The sequence below is a fragment of the Sus scrofa genome, chromosome 14 (assembly GCF_054392235.1).
Source record: "Sus scrofa isolate SSC_HxYL_T2T_F1_AM1 chromosome 14, Sscrofa_HxYL_maternal_Yorkshire_Landrace_v2.0, whole genome shotgun sequence".
Classification (NCBI taxonomy): domain Eukaryota; kingdom Metazoa; phylum Chordata; class Mammalia; order Artiodactyla; family Suidae; genus Sus; species Sus scrofa.
Window position 1 is genome coordinate 98,443,208 of NC_139396.1, and position 17,450 is coordinate 98,460,657.

General features: G+C 42.6%; 2 protein-coding genes across 12 annotated transcripts in view; both read right to left on the reverse strand.

Annotated features, from left to right (window-relative positions):
- ANXA7 (annexin A7) overlaps positions 1 to 3,602 on the reverse strand; it is a 29,352-nt gene extending 25,750 nt beyond the window's left edge. For 4 of the 6 annotated variants that reach the window (XR_014828105.1, XR_014828106.1, XM_001927802.7 and 1 more), the window contains exon 1: positions 3,524 to 3,602. The gene's annotated coding sequence lies outside the window, so the exon portion shown is untranslated. Of the gene's footprint in view, positions 1 to 3,206 lie in introns of all 6 variants that reach the window. The other 2 variants (XM_084997324.1, XM_084997325.1) reach the window with 2 other exon arrangements.
- Positions 3,603 to 8,527: 4,925 nt separating this feature from the next.
- On the reverse strand, positions 8,528 to 16,358 carry MSS51 (MSS51 mitochondrial translational activator). 6 transcript variants are annotated; one of them, XR_014828109.1, is made up of 8 exons: positions 16,310 to 16,358; positions 11,961 to 12,205; positions 11,533 to 11,688; positions 10,835 to 10,959; positions 10,056 to 10,622; positions 9,863 to 9,962; positions 9,651 to 9,744; positions 8,528 to 9,309 (listed from the first exon to the last, which is right to left on the reverse strand). XR_014828109.1 is itself a non-coding variant. In XM_084997339.1 (7 exons), the coding sequence occupies exons 2-7, from the start codon at positions 12,179 to 12,181 to the stop codon at positions 9,090 to 9,092; spliced, it is 930 nt and encodes a 309-aa protein (XP_084853465.1). In that variant the 5' UTR covers positions 12,182 to 12,205; positions 16,310 to 16,358; the 3' UTR covers positions 8,528 to 9,089. The 6 variants fall into 6 exon arrangements, 3 of the variants coding, with proteins under 3 accessions (XP_084853465.1, XP_013838798.2, XP_084853466.1); XR_014828108.1 differs by having other exon boundaries at positions 9,651 to 9,962; XM_084997339.1 differs by lacking the exon at positions 9,863 to 9,962 and having other exon boundaries at positions 10,056 to 10,169.
- Positions 16,359 to 17,450: the final 1,092 nt, after the last annotated feature.

A 17,450-nucleotide genomic window follows, 5' to 3' on the forward strand; every position in this document is an offset into this window, starting at 1 on the left:
ACCCATATTTCTAACTAATCTTCCAGGTGATACTACTGATGCTGGTCTATGAATTATATTTTGATTCCAGAATATTTTGGCATTTCTGGATCTACTATCTAATTTGTCAAGTTTTTCAATATGTATGTTGGCTCTTCTCCCCAATACAGCTATAAATGATTTTTATCTCTTTTTTATTAAGACCCCAAACAAATCCAGTTGAAAAGTTTTGAAAGTCCATTATGTAATAAGTACTGTCCTAGATGCTGATAAAGAGAAGGTGGTGGGGAGAAGTACTCTGCCTTTTGAGTATATAGTATAAGAAAATGAATCATAACTTTAAGTTACTTTAGTGTCTCTTAACAACATAAGCACAGTACAGCAGCTAAAAATTGTTGTTAAGAGACAACGAAAATGAATGGGTATATATTGAGTCAGTTAAATATCAATAGGAAACATAATAAGGAGGAGTTCCCACTGCAGCTCAGCACGTTATGAATCATAATAGTACCCACGAGGGTGTGGGTTCAATCCCAGGCCTCATTCAGTGGGTTAAGGATCTGGCATTGCTGTGGCTGTGGTGTAGGTCAGCAGTTGGACCCCTAGCCTGGGAACTTCCATATGTCCTAGGTTTGGCCCTAAAAAGCAAAAAAAAAAAAAAAAAAAAAAAAAGAAAGAAAGAAAGAGGAAGAAAGGAGATAATAAGAAAACTGATTTGGTCAGTTCTAAAATAGTCATTTGGGATCCAAAGACCTGGATGCAAAGGAACAGGTTAAATCATTTTCTGCTTTCTTCTCTAAGCCACAGTTGATAAAATGAATAAAGGAGAAACAACATCATCTAAAGACAGTCAGATGAACCAAGGGCAAAAGAGGTCAAGGTCAAAAGAAAGGGGAAAAATCTGAAAACAATTTATGAGAGAAATTCATAACTTTAAAGGCAACAAGTGTTACAGCACCAAAGACTACATAAGCAATTTAAATTTCTAAATCTTGAGAACTGTTTCAAGATACAGTTAAGTTCATTTCTATATTCTTTAGCTACTATATCAAATCTTACCTTTAAGGACCCTAGAGGAATTATGTCAACAAGAGTTTCAGAACAGAATGAAGATGAAGTAGACTATCTGCATATTAGAAAACTTAAAGCAATTTAAAGAAAATGAATTTGGGTACATTTTGAAGAATAATTATATACGGGTTCCCTCTGTGGTGCGTGGGTTAAGAGTCTGACTGCAGTGGCTCAGGTTCTGTGGAGGCATGGGTTCGATCCCTGTCCAGTGCAATGGGTTAAAGGATCCGGCATTGCCACAGCTGTGGCATAGGTCACAGCTGCGGCTGGGATTCAATCACTGGCTCGGGAACTTCCATATGCCACAGGTGCAGCCATATAATTAAAAAAATATATAAGTATATAAAGGACTATAATGCAATTCCATTTCCAAGATGTACCTTATAGAAATACTTGCACAAATGCAAAATTATATTCATACAAGGCTATTCATTTCATTATAGCACTACTTGTAATGGAAAAAGATTAAAAACAATCTAGGAGTTCCCGTCGTGGCGCAGTGGTTAACGAATCCGACTAGGAACCATGAGGTTGCGGGTTCGGTCCCTGCCCTTGCTCAGTGGGTTAAGGATCTGGCGTTGCCGTGAGCTGTGGTGTAGGTTGCAGACACGGCTCGGATCCCGCGTTGCTGTGGTTCTGGCGTAGGCCGGTGGCTACAGCTCCGATTCAACCCCTAGCCTGGGAACCTCCATATGCCGTGGGAGCGGCCCAAGAAATAGCAAAAAGACAAAAAAAAAAAAGACAAAAAAAAAATTTAAAAAAAATAAAAAAATAAAAACAATCTAAAAGTCCATTAAAAAGGGACAAGTGAAATAGATTATGGGTAACCATACACTGAAATGTTATGGAACTATTTAAAATGAGCAACTCTCTTTTTACTCATATGTGATACTATCTCTAAGTCACATTAAATGGAAAGAAAGGTGGAAAACTGCATAGATACTTTGCAAACAAATGTGTAAAGAAAATACATTTATTTGCTTGTATGTGGAGAGAATATCCCTGAAAGTATACTCAATCAAGAAAGCAGTTAATAGTGGCTGCCTTCTAAGAGGAGGGCTGGGACATAACAAGGAGACTTACTTTTCGATGCACCTAACCGTTTTGGAATTGTGCATGTATCATTTATTCAAAAAGTAGATTTAAAAAGCTTTTGTAAAAAGCTTAAACAAACTCAAGGGTGACTCAACAAACAACTCAATTTTGCCCAAGGAATAATTAGACTACACCAGTGAACCAGAAATTTTATTTTCTTTTTAACATTCTCCATCAGCAAATACTTTTAAATGACTAGGAAAGTAATCTTGGTTCCACAAAGCATCTCCACCCAGTGAGTCAACTACTAAAAGGCGTGGGTCTCACTATGCAAGTCTCATAAATGGCATGAAGCCCAAGAACACAGGAGGCAGCTGTTGTAAATTAATGAAACAAATATGAAACAGGAACAGTGAATGAAGATGGCCAAGAGCAGATACTACAATTTTCCAAAACGTGTCTCTTGATTGGGAAGGACCTTTTAAATCCATCAGCAAGGGCCCTTCAGTAGAGAATTGGAGTCCTGACTAGCCTCTGCATGGGCAGGGTAGGCAACCAACACCAGAGGATTGCAAGGCTCAGGGCAAAACTCTCTTTTAGCGGCCTATCCACTTGAAACTGCTTCCCTGCCTGAGAAGTAACTCATTCCAGGCATTATCTAACTAGGACAGATTACTTTATCAGATCAGCTACCCATCAACTGGGAGAAATGAGGGAGTTTAAAAGCAATTAGAAGACTTCATTTCTGTCACTTTTGGGGGGACAACAAGCATTTCCTTCTGTAGAAGTGTTCACACAGGTTGGGCTCACATCGGCACATGTTTGCTGCTGTTCAGGGAATAGGCACCAAATCTGGAATGCGACTTCCTAGGAGAGTTTCCAAGGATTATAGACCTGAGCCAGGTTTACAGGTTCTGTCCTGGGGGCGGGGGAAGGGGGTGTCTCTAAGCAAAGTACAAATTTCTTAAGTTTCCCTAAATTTGCTGTGTCACCAGCAAGTCTAGACCCCCCCCCGGCTGGACTAGCCTTCGGTGCTGCTCACTGGTTTTCTTACTCAGCCCTCCCTGAGGCCGCTTCAGCAGGGCCGTGCCCTGGCCTCAGTCCCTCCACCTGCGGCCCACCTGCCTGCGTGGGAGGCGTCATTGCTTCCTCCAAACTGTGGACAGACAAGTGAACAGGTCTTCCGGTAGCCGGGTCGCCGCGCAGATTCCGCCCCAATACGCCCCAGGCCCAACGCCCCCACTAGGCATCCTGGGTCCCGCGACGCGCACACCGCGACGCCCGCCACCCGGCTGGCCCACAGGCCCCTCCACCGCCCCGCGGCTCCAGGACACGCGCGGGGCCCCGCCCTCCCCCGGATGGCAGGCCTCGGAGCGGGCCGCGGCGACAAGACCGAGGGGGACGCGCGGTGGCAAGGGCAGGGGGCGCCGTTCCTCACCTGAACCCGGGGAGCAGCGTCACACACACTCCGGCTCGGTCGCTGGCAAGATGGAGCCGGGGAGGGCGGGGGGAAAGGCGGGGCGCCCAGGGCCGCCTCCCGAGCCCGTTAGGATCGCCAGCCGCGGCTGCCGGGAACGCCCCTGGGGCAGGAGGGGGCGGGGCCGCAGGGCCAGCCGGGGCCCCACCACCTGAGAGAGGACGCTCTCTTCGGGCGCAAAAGCCAGTTCTAATCTTACTTCTTGTTACCATGGTCCATGCGCCAGTTCCTTCTGGGCTCTCTCAAGGCCCTTGGGAAGTTAAAGCCGTTAAAGCCAAGGGAACCGTTGAAAGGGTCTAACGACGGTTCTCTGCCGCCCCTTTAGTGGTGAGCGGCAGAGATGGACTCAAGACTGGGAGGCCAGGTGCAGCCTCTCCGCCTGATATGCCATCTTCCCTCGCCTGTCCTAAGGCCAAGGACGGCGTGAAATAAATTAATATTTATGGAGATCCTTAATAGGCACAACACGAGATACACTAATCAATAGCACTCCAGAAGGGAGTTGCAAGGTGATTCTAGGCTCCCCTCACACTAGAGCCCTATCATGACATACACCGCGGCATTAAACATTTGAGGCAATTTCAAGGGCCCAGATCAGTATCTTAAACTCATTAAGGAAATTTAATCCAGAGCAAAAACCAGTTGGCTACCTTTTCCAATGGTTCTCAAACTGTGGCCCCAAACCAACAGCCACCACATTACCTGGAAACTTACTAGAAATGCAAATTATTGGACTTCACCTTAGACCGACTAAATTAAACTCTAAAGGTGAAGTCCAGAAGTCTATTTTAACAAGCTCTCTAGGTGGTTCTATGCACACCAGTTGGAGAACCATCAACCTATTACTTCATATGCTTTTCCACCAGAAATCTTTCCCACGGGGGTGAAATAGGGTGGATTAAATTTTTAGGTGGGAAGAGCAAGATAAACATGTCTCTAAAACAGGGGAAAGTGGAAGGTACTTGAGGAAGATCACTGTGGAATTTAAACAAAACTGCACCACACTCTGGGTACCCAGCATTAATCTCCCAGCTCCCACCAGTCTGTCTGGCAAATATTGGGCTTTTCTGTCCAACCTGCCTGGAGACCTCTGGAATTTAAGCATTCCCTAAGAAGCCTGTTCTCACTCCTCTTTGCTCAACCTTCCTTCCTTGGTGACCTCATCCTCACCCTTCTCTCTGCCTTAACTATCACCTTAAGAGGTTATTTCCCAAACCTCTATTTCCAAGCCCACTTTCCCGAGTTTTAGGGCCAAAATATCCAAAAGCCTATTCAGGCAGGAACACTAGATTTCCCACTTAATCCTTTGTCCTTCTTTCCTGACACATAAGGCCTTCCAAGATCAGAGGTCTTTTCTCATGCTTCCTCCACCTAGAAAGCACTGCCCCCCCCCCTTTTTTTTTTTTTACTGGCCATACCTAAGGAATACAGAAGTCCCCAGGCTAGAAGTTGAATCGGAGATGCAGCTGAGGCCTACACCACAACCACTGCAACACCAAATCCTAGCTGCATCTGTGTAATGACCCACAGCCTCACAGAGACAACATCGGGTCCTTAATCTGCTGAGCCACAACGGGAACTCCACGCCTGCCTTTTAACAACAATGAATTAAGATTCAACTCAAAGATTACCAATCTCCTTCCTGCTTCAAGAAGCTTTTCCTTTCTCCTTTTCTGTTCCTTCGAGTAAACTCTTTTTGCACCCAACTAAGCCTTTTACAGATGTCTGCTGTGGCACATTTAACAGTAGTCACAGCACACGAGTATTTAACTTACCTGTATTCAACTACATTTACTTAGCAAAAACAAAACACCTCTGAAGGGCATCATATATTCCAGAGTTCATGTGAAATAGGAGGCAATATCCCAGTGTGTTTAAACACACATAACTTTTATACAGACAGCAGTAATTTTGTCCCTAAGGGGACATTTGGCAATGTCTGGAGATATTTTTGCTTGTCACAACTAGAGAGGAAAGTGTTAATGGTATCGTTGGGGATAGGCCAGAGACATTACTAAACATTCTACAATGTAATGGGCATCCCCCCAAAACAAGAATTATTCAGCCTAGGAGTTCCTGCTGTTGTGCAACAGGATCAGGCAGTGTCTCTGGAGTGCTGGGATGCAGCTTCGATCCCTAGTCCTACACAGTGGGTTAAGGATTCGGTGTTGCCACCGCTGCAGTGTAGGTCACAACTGCAGCTTGGACTAGATCCCTGGCCAGGGAACTCCATATGCCACAGAGTCGCCAAAAAAGAAAAGAAAGAAAAAAAAAAAAGGATTATTCAGTCTAATTCTTAATTCTGCTGAGGTTAAGAAACTCTTTTGTTTGAATGATCTTTCTAAATAATAGATTTGGTCATATCATTTCCTTGATTAAACTTCTTCAATTAACTTCCCATTGGAACCAGAATAAAACACAAACTCCTGGCCATGGTCTATTAAGCCTTATATAATCTGGCCCCTGCCCACTTCTCTGATCTCATCCCTCTTTACCTTCCTGCTCAACCATTAAACTCTGGGTCAAAATGGCCTTCTGTCTAAACATACCAAGATTGTGACCAAACACACCAGAGATTCTCAGGATTTTTTCAGTGTCATTGCTTCTACTTGGAATGTTCTCCACTGCATGTTACATCTCAGATGTCATCATCCATCTCCTTGGAAGGCAGGTATTCCCTAACATTGTAACATTAGTAGCCACCACTGCCACCAACACCACTACCAGTTAAACACACTGACTACCCTATTTTCTTTGTAGGACTTTAAAGCATCTCAAGTTCTGCATTTATGGTTTGTTGTCTACTCCTGTCCCAGCTCCCAGGATGTACATCCCTCAAGAACAGGGATATCTCTAGAATCTAGACATAAATGTTCAATAAATATTTGATTGACTAGAACAGGCCCACCCAGACTCAAGGCAACCATAATCCAGTGATCAGCTAAGAAAACATAAATTTGTTTCCAATACTGGAGGAAAAAAAATGGGCTCTGACAGACTTGCTGAGAGAAGGATATGTTAGAATCCACAATGGAGTGCCATCCTAAGGGAATTTCAATGTTTAAAACATTGAAGATAGGAGTCCCCATCTTGGCGCAGCAGAAATGAATCCAACTAGGAACCATGAGGTTGCAGGTTCGATCCCTGGCCCCGCTCAGTGGGTTAAGGATCCAGCGTTGCCGTGAGCTGTGTAGGCCGCAGACATGGCTCGGATCTGGAGTTGCTGTGGCTCTGGCATAGGCCGGCAGCAACAGCTCTGATTAGACCCCTAGCCTGGGAACCTCCATATGCCACACCTGCAGCCCTTAAAAAGTGTTTTCAATAATAACCTACCACTGATTGAATACATACTACATGTTAGGCACTGTGTTAAGCACTTAATAAATATTCTCATTTTTCACACTACGATTTAAAAAATATTTTTTGGTAACAGCTTTACTGAGATATAATTGCACTTACTGCTGTAAAGTGTACAATTCGAGTTTCCTGGTGGTCTAGCAGTTAAGAATCTGGTGTTGTCACTACTGTGCCTTGGGTTCAATCTCTGGCCTGGGAACTTCCACACACTGTAGGTGCAGCCAAAAAAATAGGGTGTAGAGTTCCTTTGTGGATCAGCGGGTTAAGGATCCAGCTCTATCACTGCAATGGCTTAGGTCAGTGCTGTGGCATGGGTTCAATCCTTAGCCTGAGAACTTCTGCACAACAGGAGTGCGGTCAAAAAAAAAAAAAAAAGTGTTCAATGGTTTTAAATATATTCAGAGTTGTACCATCACCACAATGAATTTTAAAATATTTACATCACCCCCAAAATAAACCCATACCTTTACCCATCGCCTCCAATACCCTCATCATCCTCATCTCTATGCTGCCACCAATGTACTTTCTATCTCCAGAGATTTGCCTATTCTGGACAATCCATATAAATGCACTCAGACAAGACGTGGTTTTTTTGTGACTAGCTTTGCACTTAACATGGACATGGATGAACATGTTTTCAAAATTCATCCACGTTGTAGCATGAATCAGTATTTCATTCCTTTAATGCCCAAATATTTCATTATATGCATATACCACATTTTGTTTATTTTATTCACAAGTTGATGGACATTTTGGGTTATTTTTACCTTTTGGCTATTATGCATATGCTGCTATGAATTTATATACGTATGTTTTCATTTCTAATGGGTATACACATAGGATCAGAATAGCTGGATCAAGTGGTAACATGACATTAAACTTGCTGAAAAACTACCAGACTGTTTTGCAAAATAGCTACATGACTTTACATTCCTACTAGCATTGTATAAGGGTTGCAATTTCTCTCCATCTCATTAACACGTTATTAACTGTCTTTTTGATTACTGTCATTCTAGTGAAAGAAGTGCTGTCATGGTTTTGATATGCATTTCCAGATGACTGATGATGCTGAGCATCTTTTCATGTGCTTATTGATCACTGGTATATCTTCTTTGGAGAAATATCTGTTCAGATCACTGCCCATTTTTTAATTGAGTTATTTGTCCTTTTATTACTGAGTGAGTTGTAAGAGTTCTATAGATATACTCTGGATATGTGTGGAGAGGTTTAGGTCACAGCAAGTTGTAGGAAAGAACACCTAGGGAATATCCTAATCCTGAGAATGTGATAAGAGAAGGATGACAATACAGTGTATGGTAGAGTACAGGCCCAAATAGAGAGCTGATGTTCATCACTTCTTTGGCAAGAGAGAAACCTCCAGCTTGAGATGTTCTATGCAGACAAGCAACGCATGTCAGAAATAAAACAAGTGACTTAAGAAGCTCCAAACTGGAGTTCCCTGGTGGCTCAGCAGGTTAAGGACCTGGTATCGTCACTGCTGTGGTACAGATTCAATCCCTGGCCTGGGAACTTCCACATACCAAGGGTGAGGCAAAAACAAAAAACAAAAAACAAAAAAACAAACAAACAAAAAAAAAAACAGCAGCAGCAGCTCCAAACAGAGTTTATTGTGGTATAGACCAGGTGATAACAAACTTCAGTATATTCAAGTAATGTCAGAAGATAGAACAAGGTAGCAATCCTCACAACCTCCCTCATGATCCCAACCACTTTTCTGACTTACTCATTCTTCCACCACTTCAAGTCATTAATACCTCTATATTTTTGAGCTCAAATTGCCATATAAGAAAATTTTTTCTTTGGAAGAATAAGGTGCCATTCTTCTCCTTCGTGCCATGTGGTTCAAGTCAGAAAGTATAACTTTCTCACAAAGGAATCTGTTAGGAACTTTAGGCTCTAAAGACTGATACTAGGGCCTTTTGCCACACACTAAATCAAGAATCCTGTCTCTAGAAGCTACGTGTGGCTAACCTCTTAGAAATGAGTCATATCATAGAGGAGCTCCCGTTCAGTTTAGAATCTACCTAGACAAGTGTATTAGGTTTAGGATTTAGCGGGTTTTAAAGTCGGTAATAACCTGGCATCAACATGTCATTTCATCACAACCTCTCCATTTTCTAGACATCCAGTCAGGATCTGGCACAGCTATTTATACCCCGTCATCTACTTTCTCTTCCAATTGCCTCTTATCCAGCTGGCAGGAGCTTCCGAGAAACATAATATAGTAAGTGCTGCAATATACTGGCTGCTTGTTGGGGTTGGAGTACACCTGTTCAGGTTTGAGGGAGGCGAAAGGGTTCGCTCCATAGGCTGTGATGTGTATATCCAGGTCCGCCAGGATCTGCAAAGAGGCTGCCAACTCCTGATGGCTATAGGAGACAGATAAGAAAAAGTGCTCTGTTGATTATGACAGAGAGAGGAATTGCTCAGAACTTGGTATTTCTGAACTCGTCAATCTCCAAACTTACTGAAGGTTGGACAAGGCACTGGCTATCCCTTTCTCCCAAATGTTTATATTAACTCCTCAATTAACTAGTACAGCACTCTGTTTTAAGGGGATGAGAAAGCTAAGTATGGGAAGGAAGAAAATCCTCACCAGAAGGCAGAAGTTGAGCAAGGGGAAGAGAAATGAGCTCATCTACATAAAGAAAGGTGTGAGTAAGTCAGGGAGGTCAAAATAGGAAGATCAAAAATAGAAAGAGGTCAAAACCTGTAAACAGTAATCATTGTAGGGATCTCATAATCACGAAGTAGCAGGAGAGTGGGCAGCCAAGCCTCCATCAAGTCCGCAGAAGCATGGAAACCTATGGAGCAAAAAACGCAGATGGGAATAGAAAGCAGAAGGACTGCAGTAGACCCTAAGAAATATTCTTCTTTGATTGTGTCTAGCCCTCACCTTGCTCACCTCCAATGCTCACTTACCACCATTACCCACCCCAGGTTCTTCAATGGAAAATTATGAAATCAGATGTAGCACATATGGCTAATGATCAACCAAGGTCTTCATTATATTATGTTTAACCTGAACAAATGAATGGGGTTTCGAAGGTACAAGAGTCAGGGTGGAAAATTCCCAAAAGATTGCCCTGGATTCCCCTGAACCAATGACTCTTACCTGGATGGAATGCCACCACCAAATCTGGATGAGGTATCTTCCCAGTCTCTACCTGCTCCTCCCAGAAGTCATGATAGAGGCCCCTGTGGCTACTAAGCTGAATTGTGCCAGGTTCTGGGAGTGAAGCGGAGGGGCTCTGTGAAAAGTCAGCAGCTACATCCACACCCACCATGATTATGTGGAAGCCAAGGTGCCCAGGAAACATGTAGCCAAGCTCATCATAGTCCCCGGGGCGAGTGAGGAATGTCTCTGCATGGGAAGCGCCAATCACATGCACTGTGCTTCCCCCGACCTTCCCAACGTTTATCCCCAAGGCCCGAAGCCCAAAGCCCAGTGTCAAGGGCCGGGACAAGGCATCTGTCAGCAACCGCTTCAAAGAGCCCTGCAGGACACCTGGGTCTGGCCTTGGCCGTCCGACATTGGCCCACAAGGTGGTCATGGCCTGACTACTAAGCACAGCATCCAGTGTAGCATCTAGCTGCAAACATCGCATAGAAAACCAGGTGTCCCAGCCCTGGACAACTTCAGTCGGCCATGACCAAGGTCCTGAGGGTGGGACAAAATCACCTGCAGGAAAGAAGGAGTAAGAAGTGACTTAAGCCTTCCCTGGCTTCAACATTCTCTCCCTGGTCATCTCCCAACCTGTTACCAAGAATGCCCCATCTCCCCCATCCCACTCAGTTCCTCATTTTTTCCTCATGACAACATGCTTTCATTTCTTTCTCCAAGTATGACCAACTATGACTGCTATGTCAGAGTTCCCGATACCACCACTCCACCTGTGACCAGAAGCCATTCCATGAAACGGTCCACAGCGACAAGACGCAGCTCTTGACAAACCTTCCTGTGTGCTGGCCAGTCTGACCTCTGGCATTCTGGACCACAGTAATAGACATTTCTGCACCTGAGAGAATGAGCCCCAGTAACAGATATTCCTGTACCTCAAAGGTGATTGGGGGATGTCTGGGGAGGGGAACTGATATTCCTGCACCTAGGAAAAAAGAGCACTGAGTAAGGAAGATAAGGTGAGGAGTGACAGCCACTGCACCAAATTTAAGGACTACATTTAGCAAAAGGGGGAATGTAATTTTTCTCTTGGGTCAGAGGGACACCTCAGCCTCTATCTAGAACTAGCTTTTTATATCCCTTACAGAAAAAAGCCACCAGGAGTTCGTAGTGCCCTCTTATCACTGGTATGGCTTGACCCCAGCCCCCCCAGAACAGATAGGGCCTCACCACTTAAGTACTCAAGAGAAGAGAGGTAGAGAGGATTATCCTCTAGGCTCTGTCTAACCTCCCCATTATACCAAAATAGGAAAGAGCCCAACACGTGTCTAATTTCTCTCTGGTCTGAATCACACAAAATGAGGAGAGAGCCTTAAGTCATCCTGAAAATTCTCAGACCTTTCCTCTTGCAATGAGATCTTAGAATAGGATCATTTCCAAATATCTCTGCTACTAGCCCCTGACTAGTCACCTTTTGCAGTGCCGGAGGACCTTGGAGTCTGAGAGGCCACTAGGGAGTGCTCTACAGTGGGCACAGAATCGGAATGTGTCCTCCATCTTCTGGAACATTTCTTGAAGGCAGCGATATCCGAACCCTGATACAGGAGTACCCCCATCTAGCACCAACCTGCAGATAGAGCATGAAAAAGGAGTGGCAATAGGAAAAATACCTCCACAATTTCTCATGACCCCTACATTGCCTCCTATATATTTCCACCTCTCCTATTCCCATCATTTCTCATTTAAGCAAATTATACTGCTTGTATGGCAATAAAACTGGCAAAAAGATGAGCAAAGTCCCTTGTTATAAATACCTCATGTTCCCCAAGTTGTACTCCCTCTCCACCTTCTGAAATTACTTGCACCACAGACAACATATCATGCTTTCAAGACACTCACTTGTATTCTTCATAGCTTTTCATGTTCAGCTTTTGAAGGATCAGATGGGATAGGCCAGGAACATTATCCTCCAAGGAGAAGAAGCCAAGCATATCAATGCTAGGGCCAGGTTCTGAGCGGGCCAGAGGCATAGGGGTCACAATGGCAGGTGGAGTCACGACCACGGGAGCCACTGATGAAGGGGGTTTCTTGTGCCTTCGTCGCCGGGACCGTGGAGCCATGGCCTGTCCAACAATACCTGTAGACTGTATGTAGAACAGATACACAATGGAATTTTGCAAGCTGGACACATAGGATGTGTTTTCACGTTTGACCTTTCATTTGTCATTCCAACCTCTCAGGCCCAGGTATCAGTAAGATTTATTTCATATCTATGGATTATTGATCACCACAAGCAGTTGTGAAAAATAGAGAAATAATTACATATGAATGTAATTATACATGTATGTGTTATATGTGAAGCGTTATATAATATAAATATATGTGTGAGTAAATGCTTATAAAAAGGTCTGGCAGGGCTCATACAAGAGGGAAAGGCACTGAGATGGGAACTGGATTGTTCAAAGGAGAGTTTAGACTTATTTGTAATGTGTGTGGCTTTTTATACAAAAAAAATTCATATACTATTACTGTATTTTAAAAATCAACTTAGAGGAAAAAGCAACCAAAGTTTTGGTTGTCCAAAACTACCATCTAATTGGAGAATTAGTCAATCAACTCTAGTTGGGGAAGGAAAATATTCATTTTTAAAGACTTATCATCACATTTATAAGCAATAAACCAAGAAGGAGAAATCAAATGCAATACAAAATGAATGCTACCACTATGACGCTGAAGAGTTATGTAGTCAGGGCAAGTTATGCAAATTATTGGGAAAACTTTCCTAAAAAGGTGAGCTTTGAAGTAGAATTAAACTCAGAACCACCCATTACCTAGTAAACACTGTGACGTCCTCCTTTCCTGGCTCATCTTCTCCCCTTTTTTTCCAAAAGAGCTGAGTAAACAAAAGGGGCTATATTGGGGGGGGTTAAGGATCCACCATTGCTGTGGACTGTGGTGTAGGAAGCAGACGTGGCTCAGATCCCGCATTGCCGTGGCTGTGCCGTAGGCTGGAAGCTACAGCTCCGATTCGATCCCTAGCCTGGGAACTTTCACATGCTATAGGTGCAGCCTTAGAAATATTAAAAAAAAAAAAAAAAGTGAAACTAAGGTACTAATAAGAGATCAGAAGAAGAAAGTTTCTTCAATTGGTGAGCTCTAACAGCTTTATGAAGCAGGTAGCAGTTGAGATAGACCATGAAATATGTCAATACTTAGAATACACAAAGACAGAGAAAAAGGAATTCTAAGCACAAAGAAGAATGTGAGCATACAAATGTACAGACAGGAATATTCTGGGAACTAGTGAAACAGAAGGGTTTGGGTTTGATTGTTAGGTCTAAAGACCTAAGGGTAAAAGATAAAACTACTAAAGTCTTAGAAGAACACAGGGGAAAAGCTTCATGATATTGGATTTGACAATTTCTTGAATATGACATCAAAAGCACAAGCAACAAAAGAAAAAAACAGATAAATTGGGACTACATTAAAATTTTTAAACTTTAGTTCATCAAAGGACAGAATGAAATGGCAACCCATAGAATGGGAAAAAATATTTGTAAGTCATTATTTCTGATAAGAGATGTCCTGAATATGTGAAGAACTCCTAAAATTCAACAAAAATAAAAAGCTCAATTTAAAAATGGGCAAGACTTGAACAGACCTTTCTCCAAAGGAAATTCACAAATTGCTAATAAGTACATGACCTCAACATTACTAATCAAATGCCAATCTAAACCACTAATCACCACTTCACTCCCATTAAGACGGCTATTTTCAAAAAACTAGAAAAGAACAAGTGTTGGTGAGACCGCAGAAAAACTGGAACTTTCATGCACTGATGGTAGAAATATAAAATGGTGAAGCTGCTATGCAAAATAATATGGCAGTTCCCTGAAAAGTTAAATATAGAGGCACCACATGACCTAGCAATTTCAATTAGGTGTATACCCAAAATAACTGAAAAGAGGTACTCAAACAAAATGCTTATATACAAACGTTCATAGCAGCACTATTCACAAAAGCCACAAGGTAGAAATAAACCAAAGGTCACCAAAAGATTAATAAACAAATTTGGCTATAAAAGAGGTGAAGTACTGACACCTGCTGCAATGTGGATGAACGTCAAAAACACAAGCCAGATATCAAAGGACGCAATAATATAATTCCCTTCATATGAAATACCAAAAACAGGTAAATCCAGGGACGGAAAGCAGATCCGTGATTGCCAAAGGTGGGGTTGAAGGGGGAAAGAGGGGAAGCTGCTTAATGGTTATGTGTTTATTTGCGGGAAGTGATGAAAATGTTTTGGAACTAGACATAGGTGGTGGTTGCACAACAATGTGAATATACTAAATGCCATTTAAACACTCACTTTAAAAGTATTAATTTTATGTGAATTTCACATTAAAAAAAGAGAGAGGTAAAAAATTATTCCCAGATAAACTGCCTCCAGAGACAGGGAATGACAGAGGATAAAAATGTTGACAGAGGTTGGTTTTACCATGAATGAAGTAACTATTAACGTTCAAATCAGGGATTGTGTTTTGGTACAAAAATGGTCTGACATTTAATCCTTTGGACCAGATCTGTTAGGAAAAAACTCAAGAATCATCATTCGGCTGAGATGTAGGTGACAATAATCAAATAAAATCCCTCCCCAACTCATCCAGCTACTATCCATTATCATACAACATGGCTCTTGCAAACCACTGTCCTCAGGTTAAGGGGGGAAGTAATTTGATCTTCCTTTGTCTTTCTTTCTCATCTTTTCATTCCACTCCTATATTCTCTCCCCTCATCCCACAGATGAAGGACAGGTTTAAAGTCCACAGAACAGAGATAACTAAACTCATCTGCATATATTCCCAGCAATAAAGAAGAAACTAGACCTATACATAGTACATTATTTTAGGATTTAAGGATCATATCTCTTTAGCAAAGGGTGGATGGAACTCTCTTCACATCTCAGGGTTGCATTTCCAAAAACTGACTTCTTTCCTCTACTTTTTTTTTTTTTTTTTTTGGTCGCACCCACGGCCTATGAAAGTTCCCCAGGCCAGGGACAGAATCTGAGCTACAGCTACGCAATGCAGATCTTAAACCTGCTGTGCCACAGTGGGAACTCCTCTTACCTCTACTTTTAACCACCAAACATCCTCATCACATTCCCAGAATCACGGCGATTCTAGAAGAAGCATTTTTCTGCTTGCTCTATCTACCCAACTCCCTCAAACAAGACACCACCTTCTTACACTTTGAAAGTTCTTTTGTTTATAGATACAGAGGAAAAGTATCTTTGAGATAACTCACGAGTCTTAAATCCTAGGATTAATGATAAATATCTTCCTGATATTCAACCAAAGGCCTTTTTACTGCAATAAAAGCCAATTAAGACCAGAAAGTTACTTATCTGCTTCTCCAAAGAGAGGTCTTCCTCCAACAGAAGATAAACTTCAATAGAGGAATGACTGAACTGGCTCTAAGTCAAGGGATCACACATCTTGGGGAGGCATGGTATTGGTGAAATCCCTGGTATCAGAGTTATCCTCTGTGCCTAAGTAGGCTCATGATACAAATGAACTAGTTTTCTGGCAGGAAGATAAAAAGGTGGGAATGAGAAGCCAGGTCTTTCCATTTCTGTCTGTATACAAATTCAGGCTCATGGCTGAGTTGCGTACTCAGGCTCTCCAGTTCTAACTTTCCTCCAGAGAGGCACAAGACCCTCCAAGCTGGGAGAGGGAAAGGTCTGAACTGAAACGAAGACAGTAACTTGGGCTCTAATTTATTTCCAGTATATAAGAGAAAGAACACCAATACCAAGGACTGGAAAGGAGAGGAGACGTGAACTGAATGGCCTACAAAACCTCTTACCTTCCATCACCTAATTCCCTAAAATATTAGCCTATTCCCACACCTAGGATGGGAGGTCTCCCATCTCTGGGCCTCCTTACCACCAAAAGTCTCAAATTTCACCTATATCCGTCATCTTCTCACCATCTCCAAACCAGGGAGGTTCATCTAATTTTCTCTAATCAGCAAACAAAAAATGTCTTTCGGGAATTAGGGAAGAGAAGGGTGAATAAGCCAGTCATTGGAGTTGGGAAAAAGAAAAGGAGAAATACATTAGGAACATTGCTATTATGACAACATTCAGCTGCTTAATCAGTGATTAACACTCCTTGGGGTGATAAATGCTTTACTCAACTATAAACTAAGCAAGCAGAGGAGCTGATGGAAAAGTAACTTACCCTGCTAAGCCCTCAGCTTCCTTCCTTCTCTCTTTCTTCCAAGTGAAATAAATGCTTGATCTCTTCAAATCTAGCTTGTGGCTAACTTGCAGCTGTCCCTTCATATCACTTTCCTTCGCAAACTGCTGAAATGCTGGGTCTCCGTGATAAGGTGTGCCCTGCCAAGCAGACAACACTGAATTCACCCTAATGAGGAAAGTAAGAACCTGGCCCCCTGCCCAAGGACTTCTCTCTTTCTGACCTTCCTTCTTTGCCAAGAAGGCTCAGAACTTGTCAACACTCCCAAACTCACCAGAGGCCAGGCAGACTGAGGAAAGACGAAACCGACTGCTTCTTGGATTTCTCTCACTAAGGCAGCATTTCTGCTCTCAGTCCATTAACGTCAGGAAAAAACCCTTGGGATTAGTTCAGAAGTCAATATTTGATTAGAAAGGGTTAAGCACTAGCCCAGAGAAACAGGAACGCTTGGAGGTCTAGATGTCATTCTCAACTCAGGATTAGTTCTCCCAAGCCAAAAGTCCTTTTTAGCGAAACAAACTAATTCAACAACTCACAATGACCAGTGCAGGCTTAAGTACAAATGTAATACTCAGAAAAGGAGAATAGAAACGGTCATTTCAGAGTTCCCACTGTGGCTCAGCAAGTTAAGAACTCGACGTAGTGTCCACGAGGATGCGGGTTCAATCCCTAGCCTCACCCAGTGGGTAAAGGATCTGGCATTGCTGCAAGCTGCTGCATAGGTCACAGATACAGCTAGGATCCAGCACTTCTGTGACCAGAAGGTGTGGGCCACTAGGTGTGGCTGTGATTCAACCCCTAATCTGGGAACTTTCATATGCCATAGGTTGGCCCTAAAAAGAAAAAAAAAAAAAAAAAAGGAGAAGAAACAGTCATTTCATGGTGCAGAAGGAAATCAATTAATAGACGAAACATCCAGAAGTAATTTGTAAAATTCAATTTCCCTGAAAGGAGAACAAGGTACTTTCTGGGTAAATATCATCAGGGGCATTCCACCAATTTATTTTAAAAGAGGTATAAAATTTTCTGGAATATGAAAGTAAGCAAGACCAAAATGTTAATGACTAAAAATGCACATTATTTCTAGGAACAGAAAACAAAAAAAGAATCAACTCAAACATCT

Bases quoted from the DNA above. Each gene is read 5' to 3' on its own strand.
- MSS51 (XM_013983344.3), bottom strand. From the start codon at position 12,181: ATGGCTCCACGGTCCCGGCGACGAAGGCACAAGAAACCCCCTTCATCA. The intron at 10,623-10,834 runs GTGGAGTGGTGG...TCTTTCCTGCAG, and splicing joins GGAATGGCTTCTGGTCACAG to GTGATTTTGTCCCACCCTCA. The intron at 9,745-10,055 runs GTAAGAGTCATT...TTTGCTCCATAG, and splicing joins GGTGGTGGCATTCCATCCAG to GTTTCCATGCTTCTGCGGAC.